This window comes from Bombina bombina, unplaced genomic scaffold (assembly GCF_027579735.1).
Source record: "Bombina bombina isolate aBomBom1 unplaced genomic scaffold, aBomBom1.pri scaffold_1506, whole genome shotgun sequence".
Taxonomy (NCBI): Eukaryota; Metazoa; Chordata; class Amphibia; order Anura; family Bombinatoridae; genus Bombina; species Bombina bombina.
Window position 1 is genome coordinate 31,821 of NW_026511582.1, and position 26,505 is coordinate 58,325.

Sequence of the window (26,505 nt, forward strand, 5' to 3'; positions counted from 1 at the left end):
AATGCACGTTGTCAGAGGTTTGTTGCTTCCTTAGATTTTGTGTCTTTTTGTTTTTAGAGAGCTTCCTCATTCCCCTCAGAACCTACTGGCCACACTGGGCGCAGAGAGCAGCCGAGCGGTCGTCCTTTCCTGGGTGCGCCCGTTTGATGGAAACAGCCCGATCCAGCTGTATATTGTGGAGGTGTCAGAGAACAGTGAGTAACCACAGGCATGAAGCAGAGGGGGCAGCTCTTGTTACAGTGGCCAGGGGTCAGTTAACGTGAGGAAGTCACCAGATGTGGCACAAAGTGACCCAGTGTTGCAACACATCTGAGGCACCAGGAAACCGCAATAAGCCCTAGATTACAAGTGGAGCGCTATTGTACTCCTGCTCACATGTTAACTTCACTAGACGGAGTTTTTTTGCGCACGTCGGGTTACACAGTTATTATACATTTAATTTAAAAAGTTTTCTCGCAAGTGAAATCTGACACTTGTAAAAAGAAAGAGTTTTCAAAAAAGTCACTATCGTGTATTCCCTGATAGACTTCAATGGAGTGCGCAAACTGAAGAAAACTTACACCCATACTTGCACGCTGACCCAATCGCGTTTATTCAAGACATTAATTAAGTTTCACATACAGAACAATGTAGTTTTTTTTGTAAATACATATTTCTATATATAGCTATATATACCTTTATATCTATTCCGATAGATTTCACATTAACATTATCACAAATATATAGAAATATATATTTAATTATAAAAAAGTACATTTTCTATGTTAAAAACATACGCCTAGATTTAGAGTTTTGTCGGTAAAGATCTGCGGTGCTAACGCTCCTTTTTTCTCTTGTAAGGTGTATCCAGTCCACGGGTTCATCCTTTACTTGTGGGATATTCTCCTTCCCAACAGGAAGTGGCAAAGAGAGCACACAGCAGAGCTGTCCATATAGCTCCCCCTCTAGCTCCACCCCCCAGTCATTCTCTTTGCCGGCTCTAAGCAATCGGAAGGGTAAAGTGAATGTGGTGTTAGAATTGTAGTTTTTATTTTCTACAAGCAAAAGTTTGTTATTTTAAATGGTACCGGTGTGTACTATTTACTCTCTAGCAGAAAGGTTCCTAATGTTGTGTCTAATAAGAATATTAACCAGGAAATTGTTGTTCCTTCTCTGTGTCCTAATCCTTCTTCAAAGAAGGAACGTCTGTTACACAATCTTGATGTGGTTCGTGCTTTAACCCCTTAGTGACCGAGGACGTGCAGGGTACGTCTGAAAAAAAAAGGCAGTTAACGCCTGACGACGTACCCTGCACGTCCTCGGCTAAAGTGAGTGCTGGAAGCGATCAAGATCGCTTCCAGACACTATTACAGTACCGCAGAGATGCCTCGATGTCTAGGCATCCCTGCAGTGCTGTTCCGGAGTGCCGGGACCGGATTGATCACTCCCCCTTGAGTGATCACTTCCGGTTTTGCTCCACGTGGAGCCCGGCAGTGCAGCAGAGCATCGGAAGCGATCGGACACGCTTCCGATGCTCTGCTAGTGTGCTAAGTGCCTCGGTGGGTCGAGGCACTTAGTTAGTGTATAAATAAAAAAAAAATGGGGAAAAAAAACGCTAATAAAATAAAAAAGCCCCCACATATAGCCCCCCCCCCTCCCCCATGAGGCTTCCAAAATGGCGATGCCCAGTGCATCATGGGGCCTCTGGGGGTGTCCCTAGCCTGCCTCATCATAGGGGCAAGCTAGGGTCACCCAATCTGAGCCTTCCCACAAAAAAAAAAATAATAATAATAAAATCTCCCATTTGTCTGATCAGGTCAATATTTGTAAATATTGACTCTGATCAGTGTGGATCTCCCTCCCTCTCCTCACTTGCTATTTTGTTGGAGAGAGAGACCTGTATTTTAGCAGAGAGAGATTTATTTATTTTATTTGTTAAAAAATTTAAAATCCAAAGGCTCTTTTCAGAGCCATTAACCCCTAGCTTGCCAGTGATCACTGAGGGGGGTAGTTATCAAGCCGTCTACTTTTCTGGCTTCGCCGGCCCAATACGCCCGCCTAAGCTCGCCTACCTTCGCCACCGCGGACCTGAAAAAATACGCCTAAGTTATCAAATAAAGCTGTCAAAAAGCCGCGGGGCGATGAGCAGCGGACTGTGACAGTTATCACTCATCCGATCTCGCTGCCCTTCGGCTTTTTCACAGCTTTATTGCTAGCCTGTCACTAAGCACTCACACTAAACTACACTGTTCTACCCCCTATACCGGCGCCCCCGGAGCCTCCTGCAACTCAATAAAGTTACTAACCCCTAAACCGCCGCTCCTAGACCCCGCCGCAACTCTTATAAATGTATTAACCCCTAAACCGCCGCTCCTAGACCCTGCCGCAACTCTTATAAAGGTATTAACCCCTAAACCGCCGCTCCCGGACACCGCTGCCACCTACAGTATACCTAGTAACCCCTATCCTGCCCCCCCTATACCGTCGCCCTCTATAATAAAATTATTAACCCCTATCCTGCTGATCCCGCACCTCTCCGCAACTAAATAAATAGTTTAACCCCTAAACCGCCGCTCCATGAACCCGCCGCAACCTATATTAAACCTATTAACCCCTATCCTGCCCCCCCTACACCGTCGCCACCTATAATAAATTTATTAACCCCTAATCTGCCCCCAACTACACCGTCGCCACCTATAATAAATTTATTAACCCCTAAACCTAAGTCTAACCCTAACCCTAACGCCCCCCTAACTTAAATATTAATTAAATAAATCTAAATAAATTAACTCTTATTAACTAAATGAATCCTATTTAAAACTAAATACTTACCTTTAAAATAAACCCTAATATAGCTACAATATAAATAATAATTATATTCTAGCTATCTTAGGATTTATATTTATTTTACAGGTAACTTTCAATTTATTTTAACCATGTACAATAGCTATTAAATAGTTATTAACTATTTAATAGCTTACCTAGCTAAAATAAAGAGAAATTTACCTGTGAAATAAATCCTAACTTAAGTTACAATTACACCTAACACTACACTATACTTTAATAAATTATTCCTATTTAAAAATAAATACTTACCTGTAAAATAAACCCTAAGATAGCTACAATATAATTAATAATTATATTATAGCTATCTTAGGATTTATATTTATTTTACAGGTAACTTTGTATTTATTTTAGCTAGTTAGAATAGTTATTAAATAGTTATTAACTATTTAATAACTACCTAGCTAAAAGAAATACAAAATTACCTGTAAAATAAATCCTAACTTAAGTTACAATTAAACCTAATACTAAACTATCATTAAATTAATTAAATAAACTACCTACAAATAACTACAATTAAATACAATTACATAAACTAACTAAAGTACAAAAAATAAAAAAAGCTAAGTTACAAAAAATAAAAAAATAAGTTACAAACATGTTAAAAATATTACAACAATTTTAAGCTACTTACACCTAATCTAAGCCCCCTAATAAAATAACAAACCCCCCAAAATAAAAAAATGCCCTACCCTATTCTAAATTAAATAAATTTCAAAGCTCTTTTACCTTACCAGCCCTTAAAAGGGCCATTTGTGGGGGCATGCCCCAAAGAAAACAGCTCTTTTGCCTGTAAAAGAAAAATACAACCCCCCCAACATTAAAACCCACCACCCACATACCCCTAATCTAACCCAAACCCCCCTTACAAAAACCTAACACTAATCCCCTGAAGATCATCCTACCTTGAGTCGTCTTCACTCAGCCGAGCCACCGATGGAACTGAAGAGGACATCCGGAGCGGAAGAAGTTAATCCTCCAAGCGGCGCTGAAGAAATCTTCCATCCGATGAAGTCATCATCCAGGCGGCGCTGAAGAAAAGTCTTCGATCCGGCCGATGTCATCTTCAAAGAGGCGCTGAAGAGGTCTTCTATCCGGGCGAAGTCATCTTCCAAGCCGGGTCTTGAATCTTCCTTCCGCCGACGCGGAACCACCTTCTTCACCGACGGACTACGACAAATGACGGCTCCTTTAAGGGACGTCATCCAAGATGGCGTCCCCTCAATTCCGATTGGCTGATAGGATTCTATCAGCCAATCGGAATTAAGGTAGGAAAATCTGATTGGCTGATGGAATCAGCCAATCAGATTCAAGTTCAATCCGATTGGCTGATCCAATCAGCCAATCAGATTGAGCTCGCATTCTATTGGCTGATCGGAACAGCCAATAGAATGCAAGCTCAATCTGATTGGCTGATTCCATCAGCCAATCAGATTTTTCCTACCTTAATTCCGATTGGCTGATAGAATCCTATCAGCCAATCGGAATTGAGGGGACGCCATCTTGGATGACGTCCCTTAAAGGAGCCGTCATTCGTCGTAGTCCGTCGGTGAAGAAAGTGGTTCCGCGTCGGCGGAAGGAAGATTCAAGACCCGGCTTGGAAGATGACTTCGCCCGGATAGAAGACCTCTTCAGCGCCTCTTTGAAGATGACATCGGCCGGATCGAAGACTTTTCTTCAGCGCCGCCTGGATGATGACTTCATCGGATGGAAGATTTCTTCAGCGCCGCTTGGAGGATTAACTTCTTCCGCTCCGGATGTCCTCTTCAGTTCCATCGGTGGCTCGGCTGAGTGAAGACGACTCAAGGTAGGATGATCTTCAGGGGATTAGTGTTAGGTTTTTGTAAGGGGGGTTTGGGTTAGATTAGGGGTATGTGGGTGGTGGGTTTTAATGTTGGGGGGGGTTGTATTTTTCTTTTACAGGCAAAAGAGCTGAACTTTTTGGGGCATGCCCCCACAAATGGCCCTTTTAAGGGCTGGTAAGGTGAAAGAGCTTTGAAATTTATTTAATTTAGAATAGGGTAGGGATTTTTTTTATTTTTGGGGGGTTTGTTATTTTATTAGGGGGCTTAGATTAGGTGTAAGTAGCTTAAAATTGTTGTAATATTTTTAACATGTTTGTAACTTATTTTTTTATTTTTTGTAACTTAGCTTTTTTTATTTGTTGTACTTTAGTTAGTTTATGTAATTGTATTTAATTGTAGTTATTTGTAGGTAGTTTATTTAGTTAATTTAATGATAGTGTAGTATTAGGTTTAATTGTAACTTAGGTTAGGATTTATTTTACAGGTAATTTTGTATTTCTTTTAGCTAGGTAGTTATTAAATAGTTAATAACTATTTAATAACTATTCTAACTAGCTAAAATAAATACAAAGTTACCTGTAAAATAAATATAAATCCTAAGATAGCTATAATATAATTATTAATTATATTGTAGCTATCTTAGGGTTTATTTTACAGGTAAGTATTTATTTTTAAATAGGAATAATTTATTAAAGTATAGTGTAGTGTTAGGTGTAATTGTAACTTAGGTTAGGATTTATTTCACAGGTACATTTCTCTTTATTTTAGCTAGGTAAGCTATTAAATAGTTAATAACTATTTAATAGCTATTGTACATGGTTAAAATAAATTGAAAGTTACCTGTAAAATAAATATAAATCCTAAGATAGCTAGAATATAATTATTATTTATATTGTAGCTATATTAGGGTTTATTTTAAAGGTAAGTATTTAGTTTTAAATAGGATTCATTTAGTTAATAAGAGTTAATTTATTTAGATTTATTTAATTAATATTTAAGTTAGTGGGGCGTTAGGGTTAGACTTAGGTTTAGGGGTTAATAATTTTATTACAGTGGCGGCGGCGTAGTGGGGGGCAGGATAGGGGTTAATAAATTTATTATAGGTGGCGACGGTGTAGGGGGGGCAGATTAGGGGTTAATACATTTAATATAGGTTGCGGCGGGTTCAGGGAGTGGCGGTTTAGGGGTTAATACATTTATTATAGTTGCGGTGGGCTCCGGGAGCGGCGGTTTAGGGGTTAATATGTATAGAGTAGCTTGCGGTTGGCTCCGGGAGCGGCGGTTTAGGATTAATTTAGTTAATAAGAGTTAATTTATTTAGATTTATTTAATTAATATTTAAGTTAGTGGGGCGTTAGGGTTAGGGTTAGACTTAGGTTTAGGGGTTAATAATTTTATTACAGTGGCGGCGGCGTAGTGGGGGGCAGGATAGGGGTTAATAAATTTATTATAGGTGGCGACGGTGTAGGGGGGGGCAGATTAGGGGTTAATAAATTTATTATAGGTTGCGACGGTGTAGGGGGGGCAGGATAGGGGTTAATACATTTAATATAGGTGGCGACGGTGTAGGGGGGGCAGGATAGGGGTTAATACATTTAATATAGGTTGCGGCGGGTTCAGGGAGTGGCGGTTTAGGGGTTAATACATTTATTATAGTTGCGGTGGGCTCCGGGAGCGGCGGTTTAGGGGTTAATATGTATAGAGTAGCTTGCGGTTGGCTCCGGGAGCGGCGGTTTAGGGGGTAATAACTTTATTTAGTTGCAGTGGTGTAGGGGGGGTCAGATTAGCGGTGTTTAGACTCGGGGTACATGTTAGGGTGTTAGGTGTAGACAGCTCCCATAGGAATCAATGGGATGTCTGTCAGCAGCGAACTTGTACTTTCGCTATGGTCAGACTCCCATTGATTCCTATGGGATCCGCCGCCTCCAGGGGTGGCGGATTGAAAACCAGGTACGCTGGGCCGTAAAAGTGCCGAGCGTACCTGCTAGTTTTTTGATAACTAGCAAAAGTAGTGAGAACATCTGGAGTGACGTAAGAATCGATCTGTGTCGGACTGAGTCCGGCGGATCGATGCTTACGTCACAAAATTCTACTTTTGCCGGTCTCGAGCCTTTGATAACTAAGGCGTATCAGCCTCGCCACAAATACGCTGCGGAATTCCAGCGTATTTGAGGTTGACGGCTTGATAACTACCCCCCTGAAAATCACTGGCAGTAGCACAGCTGCACTTTTTTTTGCTGTCTGTGCATTTTTTTAGGGGTTAATTTTTGTTGTTGTATTTTTTTTTAAAAACCCAAAGGCTCCTTTCAGAGCCATTTAGCTAATTTAATTTAATTTAAAGACTATTTAACCCCTAGCTTGCCAGTGATCGCTATACATCACTGGCATTAGCATAGCTGTACTTTTTTGCTGTCTGTGCATTTTTTAGGGGTTAATTTTTGTTGTTGTAATTTTTTAAAAACCCAAACGCTCCTTTCAGAGCCATTTAGCTAATTTAATTTAATTTAAATAGTATTTAACCCCTAGCTTGCCAGTGATCGCTATAAATCACTGGCATTAGCATAGCTGTACTTTTTTGCTGTCTGTGCATTTTTTTAGGGGTTAATTTTTGTTGTTGTAATTTTTTAAAAACCCAAAGGCTCCTTTCAGAGCCATTTAGCTAATTTAATTTAATTTAAAGAGTATTTAACCCCTAGCTTGCCAGTGATCGCTATAAATCACTGGCATTAGCATAGCTGTACTTTTTTGCTGTCTGTGCATTTTTTAGGGGTTAATTTTTGTTGTTGTAATTTTTTAAAAACCCAAACGCTCCTTTCAGAGCCATTTAGTTAATTTAATTTAATTTAAAGAGTATTTAACCCCTAGCTTGCCAGTGATCGCTATAAATCACTGGCATTAGCATAGCTGTACTTTTTTTAAAAAAAACCAAAGGCCATTTAGTTAATTCATTAATTTTGGTTTTCTGTGACAGATACAATAATGTCAAAGAAAACATATAGTGCTGAGGAGGCATATGCCATCCTTGCGTCAGAGTCAGATGCCTGTCTGACTGTCTATGTCTGACTCAGACCCCAATTTTGACCCTGCCATATGCTCAGATACATCATTAGATGCAGTCTCAAATGATAGTGATGTATCTGTGGCTGCTAGCCCCCCTGCCAGCCCCCCTGCCAGCCCCCCTGCCAGCCCCCCTGCTAGAAGGAGGCGTGTTGCTGCCATTGCCGCTGAAGAGTGGGTAACGCCTCATCTCCAGAGGCCAGATATCCCACCCTTCACAGCAAATGCTGGCATAAATATAGACGTGGCAGGTTTTAGCCCCCAACAGTTTCTGGAGGTGTTTCTGGGTGATGATGTATTGGGGAACATTGTCGCCCAAACTAATTTATATGCCCATCAGTACCGTGCTGCAAAGCCTGAAACATATTTGGCAAAACAGCAATGGGCCCCCATCAATGTGCCAGAATTTAAAAAATTCTGGGCATTGACTATGCTGATGGGCATCATAAAGAAACCCTCTGTTCGCTCCTACTGGAGCAGTAGCCCCATCTGCTCTACCCCCATTTTCTCCCAGAGTATGTCGAGGCAGAGGTATGAAATGATTCTTCATTTCATGCACTTCAGCGACAACAGCCTGTGCCCCCCTAGGGAGCATCCCCAATTTGACAGGCTGTATAAAATCCGCCCCCTGATTACCCACTTTTCTGCCAGGTTTGCAGAGGCTTATACACCTGGAAGGAATATATGCGTTGATGAATCCCTGATGAAGTATAAGGGAAGGCTGGGATTCAAGCAGTATATTCCTTCCAAGCGCTCCAGGTATGGGGTAAAGGTGTATAAGCTCTGTGAGAGCGAGACTGGGTATACTCAGGCCTTCCGGGTGTATGAGGGAAAGGATAGCCACCTTGACCCTCCAGGTTGCCCAGAACATATGGGAACCACTGGCAAGATTGTCTGGGACCTGATATTACCCCTAATGAACAAAGGGTATCACTTGTACTTAGACAATTTTTATACAAGTGTCCTTTTGTTCAAGCTACTGTATTGCTTTGATACAGTAGCTTGCGGTACTATTAAAAAGAACCGCACAGGTTTCCCAGGACAACTTGTACGCACCCGGCTACAAAGGGGGGAGAACTCAGCTCTGCGCCAAGAGGAGCTGTTGGCACTTAAGTACAGAGACAAGAAGGATGTATACCTTCTTACCACCATCCACACAGAGAGGACGGTGGCGGTCTCTGTACGTGGCAGAGCTGAGATCATAAGGAAGCCAGTGTGCATCAAGTCTTATAACAGACATATGGGTGGGGTTGATCTGGCAGATCAGCTGCTGCAGCCCTACCTAATTATGCGGAAGACAAGGGCCTGGTACAAAAAGGTTGCAATTTACCTAATGCAGATTGCAACCCACAACGCTTTTTTGTTGTTCAAAAAAGCAAACCCCGGAATGAAACAGACTTTTTTACAATTTCAGCTCCAGATCATTTCGGGGATTTTGTACCATGATGCACCTGCTCCCCGGGCGGTGATGGGAGAGAGCAGACTTGGGGCTACTCATTTTATTTTTAAAATCCCCCCTACTGCCGCAAAGCAGAGACCACAAAAAAAATGCAGAGTCTGTACCAAGAGGGGGCAGAGAAGGGACACTGTATATCACTGTCCTGATTGCCCTGGACAGCCTGGACTCTGCATTGGGGACTGCTTCAAGCGGTACCATACAATGGTCAATTTTTAAAAAATAAATACATTTGCTGTTATTTTTTTTTGTTATGTTTACTGTTAAATTTTTTGTTGTTATTTTTTTACTTTTAATGTGCCAGATTTTTACATTTCACTAATATATTTTTTTTTCTAAAATGGGGCTGTTCTTTTTTTTTTTTTACAATAACCCCTGTCAAACCTATGCATGGGGGACATAGGTGTTCTCAAGGTACCTTGCAGAAAACAACCTGTAGTATTTTTTTGCACTAACTTACAACAGTCTCTCCTAAATCATAGTCAAAAAGCAATGTGTGTGTAAAAATGAAAATTGAAAAATTGCCACCATACACTTTCTCCAATTTTTTTGGCTAAAACGGTTGCTTCAAAGGCATCAAAGCACACCATATACAATACCTTGGGGTGTCAACTTTTCAAAAATATGCACATTCATGGAAACAAATAAATTGGGGTATGTTAAAATACCCCCAAAAAGACAATAGGCAAAGAAAATATGTTAAATGTGAAAAAAAAATCACAAACTCATGTTGGACATTTGGCATTACACCCCCCGAACAAGCCAAGAAACTTATGCATAGGTGGTATCACTGTACTCAGGAGATGTTGGTTAACACATATTGGGGTCTTCTTTGGCAGTAACACATAACAGGAGCTGAGAATTCATGTCTAAAGTACAATGTGTGTGAAAAATAACACACAAAAAATGACTGCCCAATAGTTTGACAAAGACTGGTGGTTGAATTAGTGCATGGAAAGTGTTAAAATACCAGCATTTGAAATACCCTAGGGTGTCTACTTTTCAAAAATATATGGTTTGATGGGGGTAAATTACATTGGCCGGCTTCAGAAATGTCCTACATAGGACATGGGTGCATGGGATGTGAAAATTCCAAGTTGAAAAACTGGAATGCGCCCCCTAAAAATAAGGCCTTTTAGCCCCCAGAGAACCCAACACACCTATACATGGGGGGTATCACTGTACTCAGGAGATGTTGTTGAATACATATTGAGTTTTTTTTTTGGCAGTAACACATAACAGGGACTGAGAATATATGCCTAAAGTACAATGTGTGTGAAAAATAATGCAAAAAAATGACTACCTAAAAGTTTGACAAAGACTAGTGGTTGAATTAGTGCATGGAAAGTGTTAAAATACCAGCATTTGAAATACCCTAGGGTGTCTACTTTTCAAAAATATATGGTTTGATGGGGGTAATTTACATTGCCCGGCTTCAGAAATGTCCCAAATAGGACATGGGTGCATGATGACAGATATGAAAATTCCAAGTTGAAAAACTGGAATGCGCCCCCTAAAAATAATGCGTTTTAGCCCCCAGAGAACCCAACACACCTATACATGGGTGGTATCACTGTGCTCAGGAGATGTTGTTGAATACATATTGAGGTGTTTTCTGGCAGTAACACATAACAGGGACTGAGAATCCATGCCTAAAGTACAATGTGTGTGAAAAATAACACAAAAAAAATGACTACCCAAAAGTTTGATAAAGACTAGTGGTTGAATTAGTGCATGGAAAGTGTTAAAATAACAGCATTTTAAATACCCTAGGGTGTCTACTTTTCAAAAATATATGGTTTGATGGGGGTAATTTACATTGGCCGGCTTCAGAAATGTCCCAAATAGGACATGGGTGCATGATGACAGATGTGAAAATTCCAAGTTAAAAAACTGGAATGCGCCCCCTAAAATTAAGGCCTTTTAGCCCCCAGAGAACCCGACACACCTATACATGGGTGATATCACTGTACTCAGAAGTTGTTGTTGAACACATATTGAGGTGTTTTTGGTCAGTAACATATAACAGGAACTGAGAATCCATGCCTAAAGTACAATGCGTGTGAAAAATAACACACCAAAATGACTACCCAAAAGTTTGACAAAGACTGGTGGTTGAACTAGTGCATGCAAAGTGTTAAAATACCAGCATTTGAAATACCCTAGGGTGTCTACTTTTTAAAAATATATGGTTTGATGGGGGTAATTTGCATTGTCCGGCTTCAGAAATGTCCCAAATAGGACATGGGTGCATGATGACAGATGTGAAAATTCCAAGTTAAAAAACTGGAATGCGCCCCCTAAAAATAAGGCCTTTTAGCCCCCAGAGAACCCAACAGACCTATACATGGGTGGTATCACTGTACTCAGGAGATGCTGCTGAAGACATATTGGGGTGTTATTTGGCAGTAACCCTTAACGTTCTCAGTAAATGTATTCTTGAATTGCTATTTTGTCAAAAAATCACCACTTTTTTTTTTTTTTTTTTCAAACTTTGGCATAGATTGGTGGTAAAATAGTTGCATGGAAAGAGTCAAAATACCCCATGTTTAATACCTTAGGTTGTGTTCTTTTAAAAAATATATATATGTGAAGGGTTAATCAGGGATTCCTGACAGATATCAGTGTTCCAATGTAACTATCGCTAATTTTTTTAAAAAAAATTTGGAAATAGCAAAGTGCTACTTGTACTTATTGCCCTATAACTTGCAAAAAAAGCAAAGAACATGTAAACATTGAGTATTTCTAAACTCGGGACAAAATTTAGAAACTATTTAGCATGGGAGTTTTTTGGTAGTTGTTGAAGTGTAGGAGATTTTGAGGGTCAAAGTTAGAAAAAGTGTGTTTTTTTCAATTTTTTCCTCATATTTTATAAATTTTTTTATATCTTTAGAAAGTCAATTTAATGGCGAGAAAAACGGTATATAATATGTGTGGGTACAGTAAATGAATAAGAGGAAAATTACAGCTAAACACAAACACGGCAGAAATGCAAAAATAGCCTTGGTCCCAAACGGACAGAAAATGGAAAAGTGCTGCGGTCATTAAGGGGTTAAAGTTCTATTTACAAGCAACTAAGGATTTCAGACAAACAACTTCATTGTTTGTTATCTATTCTGGTAAGAGGAGAGGTCAGAAAGCGACTGCTACCTCTCTTTCCTTTTGTCTGAAAAGCATTATCCGATTGGCTTATGAGACTGCTGGCCAGCAGCCTCCCGAAACAATTACTGCTCATTCTACCAGAGCAGTGGCTTCCACATGGGCTTTTAAAAATGAGGCTTCTGTTGAACAGATTTGTAAGGCAGCGACTTGGTCTTCACTGCATACTTTTTCCAAATTTTACAAATTCGATACTTTTGCTTCTTCTGAGGCTATTTTTGGGAGAAAGGTTTTACAAGCAGTGGTGCCTTCCGTTTAAGGTACCTGTCTTGTTCCCTCCCTTCATCCGTGTCCTAAAGCTTTGGTATTGGTATCCCACAAGTAAAGGATGAACCCGTGGACTGGATACACCTTACAAGAGAAAACAGAATTTATGCTTACCTGATAAATTTCTTTCTCTTGTGGTGTATCCAGTCCACGGCCCGCCCTGGCTATTAGTCAGGTAGATTTTTGGTTTAAACTACAGTCACCACTGCACCCTATGGTTTCTCCTTTTTCTTCCTAACCTTCGGTTGAATGACTGGGGGGTGGAGCTAGAGGGGAGCTATATGGACAGGTTTGTTGTGTGCTCTCTTTGCCACTTCCTGTTGGGAAGGAGAATATCCCACAAGTAAAGGATGAACCCGTGGACTGGATACACCGCAAGAGAAAGAAATTTATCAGGTAAGCATAAATTCAGTTTTTTTCCAGCGCACCCTTAAGCCAACGCTGGTATTACGAGTTGTCTGAGTGGCTGCGTTAGGCTCAGAAAAGGGAGCGTTGAGCATAATTTAACTTCACTTCAACCCTCAATACCAGCGTTGCCTACGGTAGCGGTAAGCTGGAAAAACGTGCTCATGCACGATATCCCCATAGGTTACAATGGGGCTGAGCTGGCTGTAAAAAAACCTAACACCTGCAAAAAAGCAGCGTTCAGCTCCTAACGCAGCCCCATTGTTTCCTATGGGGAAACACTCTATAAGTCTACACCTAACACCCTAACATGAACCCCGAGTCTAAACACCCCTAACTTTACACTTATTAACCCCTAATCTGCTGCCCCCGCTATTGCTGACACCTGTATTATATTATTAACCCCTAATCTTCCGCTCCGGACACCGCCTCCACCTACATTATAGCTATGAACCCCTAATCTGCTGTCCCTAACATCGCCGACACCTATATTATATTTATTACCCCCTAATATGCCCCCCTCCAACGTCGCCGCCACCTACCTACACTTATTAACCCCTAACCTGCCGACCGGACCTCGCCGCCACTATAATAAATGTATTAACCCCTAAACCGCCACACTCCCGCCTCGCAAACACTATAATAAATTGTGTTAACCCCTAATCTGCCCTCCCTAACATCGCCGCCACCTACCTACAATTATTAACCCCTAATCTCCCACCCCCAACGTCGCCACTACTATAATAAAGTTATTAACCCCTAAACCTAAGTCTAACCCTAACACCCCCCTAACTTAAATATAATTGAAATAAAACTAACTAAATTTACTATAATTAAATAAATTATTCCTATTTAAAACTAAATACTTACCTATAAAATAAACCCTAATATAGCTACAATATAACTAATAGTTACATTGTGGCTATTTAAGGATTTATATTTATTTTACAAGCAACTTTGTATTTATTTTAACTAGGTACAATAGCTATTAAATAGTTAATAACTATTTAATAGATACCTAGTTAAAATAATTACAAAATTACCTGTAAAATAAATCCTAACCTAAGTTACAATTACACCTAACACTACACTATCAATAAATTAATTAAATAAACTACCTACAATTATCTAAACTAAAATACAATTAAATAAACTAAACTATAATACAAAAAACAAACAAACACTAAATTACAGAAATTAAAAAAAATACAAGAAGTTTAAACTAATTACACCTAATCTAAGCCCCCCTAATAAAATAAAAAAGCCCCCCAAAATAATAAAATGCCCTACCCTATCCTAAATTACAAAGTAATCGGCTCTTTTACCAGCCCTTAAAAGGGCTTTTTGCGGGGCATTGCCCCAAAGTAATCAGCTCTTTTACCTGTAAAAAGAAAATACAACTCCCCCCCAACATTACAACCCACCACCTACATATCCCTACTCTAAAACCCACCCAAACCCCCCTTAAAAAAAACCCTGAAGATCTCCCTACCTTGAGTCGTCTTCACTCAGCCGAGCCGAATTCTTCATCCAAGCGGGGCAGAAGAGGTCTTCCATCCGATTGAAGTGTTCATCCAAGCGGCATCTTCTATCTTCATCCACCCAGAGCGGAGAGGCAGCTTCCTGAAGACCTCTGACGCGGAACATCCATCTTGGCCGACGACTGAACGACGAATGACTGTTCCTTTAAATGACGTCATCCAAGATGGCGTCCCTCGAATTCCGATTGGCTGGTAGGATTCTATCAGCCAATCGGAATTAAGTAGGAAAAATCTGATTGGCTGATTCAATCAGCCAATCAGATTGAAGTTCAATCCGATTGGCTGATCCAATCAGCCAATCGGATTGACCTCGCATTCTATTGGCTGATCGGAACAATCAGAATTTTCCTACCTTAATTCCGATTTCTTTATTCTCTTTTTCCATCATGCCACATTGATTAAAGATATGGTGGCATTAATTTGGAGTTATTTACTTTAGAAATTTACTGCTAGATTACGAGTCTTGCGTTATGAGTAAAAAAGCAGCGTTAAGCCTCATAAGGCTGCTTTTTTACTACCGCTGCTATTATGAGTCTTGCAGATTTAGGGGCACCGCACACTTTTTGGCCTTACCGCAAATCAACTTATGCAAATTGCGTATAGTTTTTTTTATATGGGACTTCCATAGAGCCGGTATTACGAGCTTGTCCTGGGAGGCCAAAAAGTGAACGGTACACCGTACCCCGTCAAGATTTGTACCTCTTTTTAAAGTCAGTAGTTATGAGTTTTACACTACAAAGCCGTAGCATAAAACTCATAACTAAAGTGCTAAAAAGTACAATAATACCCATAAACTACCTATTAACCCCTAAACTGAGGCCCTCCCACATCACAAACACTAAAATTAAATTATTAACCCCTAGTCTGCCGCTCTGGACATTGCCTCCACTATACTAAACATATTAACCCCTAAACCACCGCACTCCTGCCTCGCAAACACTAAATATTATTAACCCCTAATCTGCTGTCCCTAGCATCGCCGCCACCTACCTACATTTATTAACCCCTAATTTGCCATCCCCAACGTCGCCGCCGCCATTATATTAAATTTATTAACCCCTAAATCTAAGTCTAACCCTTACCCTAACACTCTCTAACTTAAATATATTTAAAATAAATCTAAATAAAACCTACTATCATTACCTAAATAATTCCTATTTAAAACTAAATACTTACTGTTACAGAAGCATTAGTTATTTTGTTGTGAAGAGCTTATTTCCCAGCAGCAATGCCTGAACCAGCCAAGCCAGCGCCTAAGAAGGGCTCCAAGAAAACTGTAACAAGTATCATTTCATAAAGGGTTAACTCTGTTCAGTTTTGAGAAAACTATTTTCTGAGGATTACGCAGTTTCTACAGTGCCCGTATCAGACTATTTGCATTTGAAGAGTTTCTGTAGCATGGCCGGACCAAACCTTATCGCCATTGGCTCAAGCGAAGCTGCCCAGAAAGCTCTGAAGATCACTAGTAAGGCCTTGTCATGATTATTGTGCACTGTTCTGCAAAACATATGTCTGAAAGATATAAATAAACCTGAAACTGCTCAGAGGAGGGCAAATTAATTGATTCATGCTTTAACCATTTACCAACATGGGCATACCCTGTCGCATGTCCTTATCTCTGTGATAGTGAAGGTCTGACCGACGGATGGCAAAAGCGCTATTACTATATGTCTCACTCCAGGAGACCATGCAACAGATGAGTGATCATCGCTATGACAAACTGACAGTCCCTGATGACATTGCAGCTAATTGCGTTTACTTAAACATACCAAGCAAAGGGCATGTGTTACTGCACCGCACACCCGAAGAGTTTCCAGAGAGTGTAAAGGTGTTTGAGAAGCTGAAAGACCATATGCTAATCCCAGTCACCAACACAGAACTGGGCAAAGTAGACGGAGCCCTTACCTGCTGTTCCCTGCTGATTAACAAGAAGACAGATCTCTGAGATTAACTAATAGTTCCTGTGTGCATTTAACCTCAATAAAAGCAGGCTGGGCATCCCAGTCCTGAGTTCTTTTTTTGACCCTCAATCGCAGCGTTGACTCGTTTTTGTGGGCAGAAGGATATCCTAGCTATACTACAGCTAAAGGGGGGTTATTCTACATTTGAGAGACTCATATAGAATACTATGGAAAGCAGCTTCTCCCCTCTTCAGCAATAGTAATCCAGGCTACTAAGCGGTCCATCTCTCAGCGAGACTAAGGGTAACCGTAACATTTGGCGGCAGCAGTGGGATTTTCCTGGATTTCCTAGGAGAGGTACAGAACGGATGGAGAGCGCTTACGAAAAATTGAAGCGTACAACCCTAAAGGATTTACTTGAAAGCAGAGGGGGGTACGCCAGCAACCGGCCGAGGAGAGAGCTGATCGCAGAATTGACCGAACTGGATCAGAGCTTCACAATGGCGGAAACACCGACCACGATTAGTGACGAAAAAACCAGGATTGTTCGGGAGAGGCTCTCACTGTACGGGCCGAACCCCTCCATGGAATTGGTACAGCAGTTGATGGCGGAAGCGGACGAGGATATACGAAAGACTCGAGCCCACGAACTCAACCTAGCGAACGCACACCGCAATGCTGAAGCCCCGCAGGTAATCATCCCTGTCGAAAATGCTGGGAGGCCCAAGATACCCTATGCGGCATTTCGACCCTTCCTAGAGAGCGAGACAGGGATTGATGAATATTTGGCGGACTTCGAAAGGCAATGTGCCCTGCACCAGATTCCCAACAGAGAGTGGCCCACGATATTGTCTGGGAAACTATCCGGGCGAGCCCTGGAAGCCTTTCGTACTCTGGGTGCTGAGGAAGTGACACAGTATGAGCTAGTTAAGGAGACACTGTTGCGACGGTATGCGGTAACTCCGGACACGTATCGCCGACAGTTTTGGGGCACGAAAAAGAAGCCTAACGATACCCATATGGAATGGGCGCACCGAATGCGGAGAGCGGTAAATCACTGGATGAGCGGAAGTAAAGCGGTGACTGGTGAGGAAATTTTACAATTGTTTCTCTTAGAACATTTTTATAATGGCATGGAACAGCAAGGGAAGGAATGGCTGCGAGACAGGCGGCCTTCTACCTTAGAAGAAGCAGCCAAATTGGCCGATGAACATTATGACTCCCGTCTTCACGAACCCATGAACTACCGAGCTCCAGCACGGGTCGAACCCAGAGAGGTTTACCGTGCACCCCCTCATGCTAAATTCCGAGCCCCGGTGCCCGCAGGGCCCGCCCGACACTCAGGACCACCCAATAACAGCTCTGAGCATCCCAGACCGACTTGCCACCGATGCAAGCAACCAGGGCATTTCATGGCTAGCTGCCCCCTTAATATGCACCAGACACCCAGGAATTACAATTACCCCTCTGGGTCATATCGTCCGGCCCGGGCCCTCTGTGTTAACCAAGAGGCCCCTATGGAGGAATATTTGGGGCCGCTTCACGAGGCGGACCCTGTATATGCTGCCTCAGATAACCGCCAGCACCATCGGCAGAAGGTATGGCTCGAGGGGCGATCTACCGAGGGATTGAGAGACACAGGGGCTACTATCACGCTGGTACAGAGTCATTTGGTGCCGGAGCACAAGTGATCCGGACAGACTGTGGCCATTAGAGTGGCGGGGGGGATGTGTACAAAATTCCAACAGCTAAAGTGCATCTTGATTGGGGAGCGGGAAAGGGGGCTGTGAACGTGGGCATAATGGATAATTTACCTGCCGAAGTACTACTGGGCAACGATTTGGGCCCCATGACTTCTGCCTATGCTCCAGTATGCAACAACGAGGCGGACCCAGTGACTACACGGGCCCAAGCCCGGACGGAGCGAGAGCTCTCACCAGTGCGGGAGACACAGGTAAGACCTACCCCGACCTTGCCTGACATGTTAGGCCCCATACCCTGGGACACCCCAGATGCTTTCGAGACAGAGTCTAAGACTGACCCGACCTTACAAAAGTACCGGGAACGAGCAGAGACCGGAGGGGGCGGGGCAGATAACGAAACATTCTTATGGGAAAAAGGGAAACTATACTGCTGGACAGAGAAAAGGGGACAGCGTAGGCGACAGCTGGTAGTGCCCCACAAATACCGTCAAGAAATCCTCAAAATAGGCCACGACATCCCCTTAGCAGGCCACCTAGCCGTAACCCGTACCCTACACCGCATTACTCACACGTTCTTTTGGCCAGGGGTACACGCTGACGTTAGAATTTACTGTAACACCTGCGATGTGTGTCAACGAGTAGGAAGGCGAGGCGATCACCCTATAGCCCATCTAGTAAATATGCCCATTGTAGAGGAACCCTTCAGCCGGGTTGCTATTGACCTAGTGGGACCACTGGCTACCCCTAGTCCCTCCGGTAAGCGCTACATTCTTACCGTAGTGGACTACGCTACCAGGTACCCAGAGGCTGTCGCCCTATCCAACATACAAGCGGATACGGTAGCGAATGCACTAGTACAGGTGTTCTCCCGGGTAGGATTTCCAAAAGAAATCCTATCCGACCGAGGCACCCAATTTACGGCTGAATTGACCCAACAACTCTGGCAGGTTTGCAAAATTAAGTCCCTCCTGAGCTCCCCATACCACCCCCAGACGAACGGGCTGTGTGAGAGGTTCAATGGGACCCTCAAGCAAATGCTCAAGACGTTCACTCAGGAATACAGAGACTGGGAACGCTTCCTGCCGCACCTCCTTTTTGCTTATCGGGAGGTGCCCCAGGAAATGACAGGGTTCTCTCCCTTTGAGTTGCTCTACGGAAGAAAGGTACGGGGACCCCTAAACCTGATCCGGGAGCACTGGGAGGGAGAGATGGAGACTGACGGTGTCCCCATTGTGCCATACGTGCTGGAACTCGGGGAACGAATGGAGCAAATAGCCAAATCCGTGTGGGCTAATCTCCAGTCGGCCCAGAGAAGACAGAAAGTATGGTACGATCGGGGGGGCCCGAAAGAGAATCTTCACCATAGGACAAAAGGTGTTAGTACTTAAGCCGGTGAAGACAGACAAATTGCAGGCGTCCTGGCAGGGCCCCTACTAGATCGTAGAGAAAAGGGGAGACACCACTTATGTGATAGCTAGCTGCCACGACAACAATCTTAGAAAGACATTCCATGTAAACATGCTCAAGGAATATTTTGAGCGACCAGAGGACGTGACGGCCGTATGTTGTTCCCCTCAGGAAGACCCCGACAGTCTACCCATTCCAGACCTATTAGAAAAGAGTCTCCCCACAGGTATAGTGGCTCAGGTTCAGATAGGAGACCGACTTAGCCCCACTGAAAGGGAGCAGCTCAACCAACTCCTACAGTCCAAACACCTCACCTTCTCCCCGAAGCCAGGGTACACTACTTTAACCACCCACCAGGTAGATACTCCGGGACAAGCTCCCTTGCGCCAGGCTCCGTACCGAATCCCCGAAGCAGTTAGGACAGGAATGAAGAAGGAGATCGATGAGATGCTCCAACTCAGGGTAATTGAGCCCTCCGATAGTCCCTGGGCCTCCCCAGTTGTCTTGGTGCCCAAGAAAGATGGGACCACCCGGTTCTGCATAGACTATCGGAGGCTCAATGAAAAGACCGTGACGGACGCTTACCCTATGCCCAGGGTAGACAAGCTACTCGATCGTATAGCCAGGGGAAATTACCTGACCACTATTGACCTCTGCAAAGTTTACTGGCAGATTCCCCTGGCCCCGGACGCTATCCCCAAGTCGGCATTCGTCACCCCATTCGGCTTATATCAGTTTAGGGTAATGCCATTTGGGATGAAGAATGCCCCAGCTACATTCCAGCGCTTGGAGGATAGGCTCCTGGATGGCTTCCAGAGTTTTGCTTGCGCCTACCTGGACGACATAGCGATCCACAGTGAGTCCTGGGAGGACCACTTAGCTCACGTAGGAATGGTTCTGGATCAGATCCGGGCTGCTGGCCTGACTCTGAAGCCAGAAAAATGCCACTTTGGGATGGCCGAGGTACAGTACCTGGGTCACCGGGTGGGTTGTGGAAAGCAGCGACCAGAGCCGGCCAAGATAGAAGCTGTCGCCAATTGGCCCACCCCCATCACTAAGACTCAGGTCCTAGCCTTCCTGGGCACGGCAGTGTACTATAGACGGTTCGTACCAGACTACAGCACACTTGCCAAACCCCTGACTGTTTTGACCAAGAAGAACTTACCTCGACAGGTCCTGTGGTCTCCCCACTGTGAAATGGCTTTCCAGGCTCTCAAAAATGCTCTAATTAACGCTCCAGTCTTGGCGGCCCCAGCCCTTAACAAACGTTTTATCGTCCATACAGATGCTTCCATGTTCGGGCTGGGAGCTGTCCTCAGCCAAGTAGGCGAAGATGGAGGGGAGCATCCAGTTGCCTACATCAGCCGGAAGCTCCTGCCCCGCGAAGTCAGCTATGCAGCGGTCGAAAAGGAGTGTTTGGCTTTGGTGTGGGCATTAAAGAAATTGACTCCCTATTTATATGGGCAGGAGTTCACTCTGGTCACCGACCATAACCCGTTGGTGTGGCTGAACCGGGTCTCTGGAGATAACGGCAGGCTATTACGTTGGAGTTTATCGTTGCAACCCTTCAATTTCACCATTACTTACAGACCTGGGAAACAGAATGGCAACGCCGACGGGTTGTCCAGACAAACCGACCTCAGCCCCGCATAACCAGCGGCCTGGACAGCCTTAGTCTGCCCCGAAAAGGGGTCAGACCGTGTCTGCCAGAGTGTTCCACAGAAAGGGAGCACTGTTACAGAAGCATTAGTTATTTTGTTGTGAAGAGCTTATTTCCCAGCAGCAATGCCTGAACCAGCCAAGCCAGCGCCTAAGAAGGGCTCCAAGAAAACTGTAACAAGTATCATTTCATAAAGGGTTAACTCTGTTCAGTTTTGAGAAAACTATTTTCTGAGGATTACGCAGTTTCTACAGTGCCCGTATCAGACTATTTGCATTTGAAGAGTTTCTGTAGCATGGCCGGACCAAACCTTATCGCCATTGGCTCAAGCGAAGCTGCCCAGAAAGCTCTGAAGATCACTAGTAAGGCCTTGTCATGATTATTGTGCACTGTTCTGCAAAACATATGTCTGAAAGATATAAATAAACCTGAAACTGCTCAGAGGAGGGCAAATTAATTGATTCATGCTTTAACCATTTACCAACATGGGCATACCCTGTCGCATGTCCTTATCTCTGTGATAGTGAAGGTCTGACCGACGGATGGCAAAAGCGCTATTACTATATGTCTCACTCCAGGAGACCATGCAACAGATGAGTGATCATCGCTATGACAAACTGACAGTCCCTGATGACATTGCAGCTAATTGCGTTTACTTAAACATACCAAGCAAAGGGCATGTGTTACTGCACCGCACACCCGAAGAGTTTCCAGAGAGTGTAAAGGTGTTTGAGAAGCTGAAAGACCATATGCTAATCCCAGTCGCCAACACAGAACTGGGCAAAGTAGACGGAGCCCTTACCTGCTGTTCCCTGCTAATTAACAAGAAGACAGATCTCTGAGATTAACTAATAGTTCCTGTGTGCATTTAACCTCAATAAAAGCAGGCTGGGCATCCCAGTCCTGAGTTCTTTTTTTGACCCTCAATCGCAGCGTTGACTCGTTTTTGTGTGCAGAAGGGTATCCTAGCTATACTACAGCTAAAGGGGGGTTATTCTACATTTGCAAGACTCATATAGAATACTATGGAAAGCAGCTTCTCCCCTCTTCAGCAATAGTAATCCAGGCTACTAAGCGGTCCATCTCTCAGCGAGACTAAGGGTAACCGTAACACTTACCTATAAAATAAACCCTAAGCTAGCTACAATATAACTAATAGTTACATTGTATCTAGCTTACGGTTTATTTTTATTTCACAGGCAAGTTTGTATTTATTTTAACTAGGTAGAATAGTTACTAAATAGTTATTAACTATTTAATAACTACCAAGCTAAAATAAATACAAATTGACCTGTAAAATAAAATCTAACCTAAGTTACAATAACACCTAACACTATACTACAATTAAATAAATTACCTACATTAAATACAATTAACTAAATTAAATAAAATTAGCTAAATTACAAAAAAACAAACACTAAAATACAAAAAATTAAAAAAACAAATTACAAGATCTTTAAACTAATTACACCTAATCTAATAGCCCTAACAAAATAAAAATGCCCACCCAAAATAAAAAAACCTATCCTAAACTAAACTACCAATAGCCCTTAAAAGGGCCTTTTGTGGGGCATTGCCTCAAAGAAATCAGCTCTTTTGCCTGTAAAAAAAATACAAACAACCCCCCCAACAGTAAAACCCACCACCCACACAACCAACCCCCCAAATAAAACCCTAACTAAAAAAACCTAAGCTCTCCATTGCCCTGAAAAGGGCATTTGGATGGGCATTGCCCCTAAAAGACCATTTAGCTCTATTGTGGCCCAAAGCCCTAACCTAAAAATAAAACCCACCCAATACACCCTTAAGAAATCCTAACACTAACCCCCCCGAAGATCCACTTACCGGGAGAAGTCTTCATCCAAGCAGGAAGATGTCCTCAAGGAAGCCGGCAGAATTGGTCCTCCAGACGGGCAGAAGTGGTCCTCCAGACGGGCAGAAGTCTTCACCCAGACGGCATCTTCTATCTTCATCCTTCCAGCGCGGAGCGGCTCTATCTTCAAGACATCCGGCGCGGAGCATCCTCTTCAATTGACGTCTTCTTCTGGAATGAAGGTACCTTTAAGTGACGTCATCCAAGATGGCATCCCTTAAATTTAGAATTAAGGTTGAAAAAATCCTATTGGCTGATCCAATCAGCCAATAGGATTGAGCTCGCATTCTATTGGCTGATTGGAACAGTCAATAGAATGCAAGCTCAATCCTATTGGCTGATTGGATCAGTCAATAGGATTGAACTTCAATCCTATTGGCTGATTGCATCCAATAGAATGCAAGCTCAACCCTATTGGCTGATTGGATAAGCCAATAGGATTGAAGTTCAATCCTATTGGCTGATTGCATCAGCCAATAGGATTTTTTCAACCTTAATTCCGATTGGCTGATAGAATTCTATCAGCCAATCGGAATCTAAGGGACGCCATCTTGGATGACGTCAGTTAAAGGTACCTTCATTCCAGAAGATGACGTTGATTGAAAAGGATGCTCCGCTCCGGATGTCTTGAAGATGGAGCCGCTCCGCGCCAGAAAGATGAAGATAGAAGATGCAGTCTGGGTGAAGACTTCTGCCCGTCTGGAGGACAACTTCTGCCCGTCTGGAGGACCACTTCTGCCGGCTTCCTTGAGGACATTTTGCCGCTTGGATGAAGACTTCTCCCGGTAAGTGGATCTTCGTGGGTTAGTGTTAGGATTTTTTAAGGGTGTATTGGGTGGGGTTTTTTTTAGGTTAGGGCTTTGGGCCGCAGTAGAGCTAAATGCTCTTTTAAGGGCAATGCCCATCCAAATGCCCTTTTCAGGGCAATGGGGAGCTTAGGTTTTTTTAGTTAGGGTTTTATTTGGGAGTTTGGTTGTGTGGGTGGTGGGTTTTACTGTTGGGGGGGTTGTTTGTATTTTTTTTACAGGTAAAAGAGCTGATTTCTTTGAGGCAATGCCCCACAAAAGGCCCTTTTAAGGGCTATTGGTAGTTTAGTTTAGGCTAAGGTTTGTTTTTTATTTTGGGTGGGCTTTTTATTTTGATAGGGCTATTAGATTAGGTGTAATTAGTTTAAAGATCTTGTAATTTGTTTTTTTATGTTCTGTAATTTAGTGTTTGTTTTTTGTAATTTAGCTAATTTTATTTAATTTAGTTTATTTAATTGTAGTGTTAGGTGTTAGTGTAACTTAGGTTAGGTTTCATTTTACAGGTCAATTTGTATTTTTTTTAGCTAGGTAGTTATTAAATAGTTAATTACTATTTAGTAACTATTCTACCTAGTTAAAATAAATACAAACTTGCCTGTAAAATAAAACCTAACCTAAGTTACACTAAGTTTCGATTTATTTGAATTATATTTAAGTTAGGTGGTGTTAGGGTTAGGGTTAGACTTAGATTTAGGGGTTAATAAATATAATATAGCGGTGGCAACGTTGGGGGCGTCAGATTAGGGGTTAAAAAATATTGGTAGGTGGCGGTGATGTTAGGGGCGGCAGATTAGGGGTTAATAATATTTAAATAATGTTTGCGATGCAGGAGTACGGCGGTTTAGGGGTTAATATGTTTATTATAGTGGCGTTGGGGGTGGCAGATTAGGGGTTAATAAGTGTAGGTAGGTTGCGGCGCCATTGGGGTCGGGAGATTAGGGGTTAATAAGTATAATGTAGGTGTCGGCGATGTTGGGGGGCAGCAGATTAGGGGTTCATAAGTATAACGTAGGTGGCGGCGATGTCCGGAGTGGTAGATTAGGTGTTAATAAGTATAATGCAGGTGTCGGCGATGGCGGGGGCGGCAGATTAGGGGTTAATAAGTGTAAGATTAGGGGTGTTTATAGAGAGAGAGAGAGAAGAAGGGGGGAGAGAGAGAGAGAGAGAGAGAGAAGAAGGGGAGAGAGAGAGAGAGAGAGAGAGAGAGAGAAGAAGGGGAGAGAGAGAGAGAGAGAGAGAGAAGAAGGGGAGAGAGAGAGAAGAAGGGGAGAGAGAGAGAGAGAGAGAGAAGAAGGGGGGAGAGAGAGAGAGAGAGAGAGAAGAAGGGGAGAGAGAGAGAGAGAAGAAGGGGAGAGAGAGAGAGAGAAGAAGGGGGGAGAGAGAGAGAGAAGGGGAGAGAGAGAGAGAGAGAGAGAGAGAGAAGAAGGGGAGAGAGAGAGAGAGAAGAATGGGAGAGAGAGAGAGAAGAAGGGGAGAGAGAGAGAGAGAAGAAGGGGAGAGAGAGAGAGAGAGAGAGAGAGAGAGAGAGAGAGAGAGAGAGAGAGAGAGAGAAGAAGGGGGGAGAGAGAGAGAGAGAGAAGGGGAGAGAGAGAAAAGAAGGGGAGAGAGAGAGAGAGAGAGAGAGAGAGAGAGAGAGAGAAGAAGAAGAAGGGGAGAGAGAGAGAGAGAGAGAGAGAGAGAAGAAGGGGGGGAGAGAGAGAGAGAGAGAAGAAGGGGAGAGAGAGAAAGAGAGAGAGAGAAGAAGGGGAGAGAGAGAAGAAGGGGAGAGAGAGAGAGAGAGAGAGAAGATGGGGAGAGAGAGAGAGAAGAAGGGGAGAGATAGAGAGAAGAAGGGGAGAGAGAGAGAAGAAGGGGAGAGAGAGAGAGAGAAGAAGGGGAGAGAGAGAGAGAGAAGAAGGGGAGAGAGAAGAAGGGGAGAGAGAGAGAGAGAGAGAGAGAGAGAGAGAAGAAGAAGGGGAGAGAGAGAGAGAGAGAAGAAGGGGAGAGAGAGAGAAGAAGGGGAGAGAGAGAGAGAGAGAGAGAGAGAGAGAGAAGAAGGGGAGAGAGAGAGAGAGAGAGAGAGAAGAAGGGGAGAGAGAGAGAGAAGAAGGGGAGAGAGAGAGAAGAAGGGGAGAGAGAGAGAGAGAGAGAGAGAGAGAGAGAGAGAGAGAGAGAGAGAGAGAGAGAGAGAGAGAGAGAGAGAGAGAGAGAGAGAGAAGAAGGGGAGAGAGAGAGAAGAAGGGGAGAGAGAGAGAAGAAGGGGAGAGAGAGAGAGAGAGAGAGAGAGAGAAGAAGGGGAGAGAGAGAGAGAGAGAGAGAGAGAAGAAGGGGAGAGAGAGAGAGAGAGAGAGAGAGAGAGAGAAGAAGGGGAGAGAGAGAGAAGAAGGGGAGAGAGAGAAAAGAAGGGGAGAGAGAGAGAGAGAAGAAGGGGAGAGAGAGAGAGAGAGAGAGAAGAAGGGGGGAGAGAGAGAGAGAGAGAGAGAGAAGAAGGGGAGAGAGAGAGAGAGAGAAGAAGGGGAGAGAGAGAGAAGAAGGGGAGAGAGAGAGAGAGAGAGAGAAGAAGGGGGGAGAGAGAGAGAGAGAGAGAGAAGAAGGGGAGAGAGAGAGAGAGAAGAAGGGGGAGAGAGAGAGAGAGAAGAAGGGGGGAGAGAGAGAGAGAAGGG

General features: G+C 43.3%; 2 protein-coding genes across 2 annotated transcripts; both read left to right on the top strand.

Annotated features, from left to right (window-relative positions):
* Window positions 1–531: 531 nt before the first annotated feature.
* LOC128643810 (N(G),N(G)-dimethylarginine dimethylaminohydrolase 1-like) lies at window positions 532–16,459 on the top strand. Its single transcript, XM_053696633.1, has 3 exons — window positions 532–536; window positions 15,836–15,983; window positions 16,198–16,459. The coding sequence occupies exons 1-3, from the start codon at window positions 532–534 to the stop codon at window positions 16,456–16,458; spliced, it is 414 nt and encodes a 137-aa protein (XP_053552608.1). The 3' UTR covers window position 16,459.
* Window positions 16,460–19,379: 2,920 nt separating this feature from the next.
* Window positions 19,380–22,027, top strand: LOC128643809 (N(G),N(G)-dimethylarginine dimethylaminohydrolase 1-like). The gene is made up of 3 exons (XM_053696632.1): window positions 19,380–19,402; window positions 21,404–21,551; window positions 21,766–22,027. Exons 1-3 carry the CDS (start codon window positions 19,380–19,382, stop codon window positions 22,024–22,026), a joined length of 432 nt encoding a protein of 143 aa, XP_053552607.1. The 3' UTR covers window position 22,027.
* The last annotated feature ends 4,478 nt before the right edge of the window (window positions 22,028–26,505 follow it).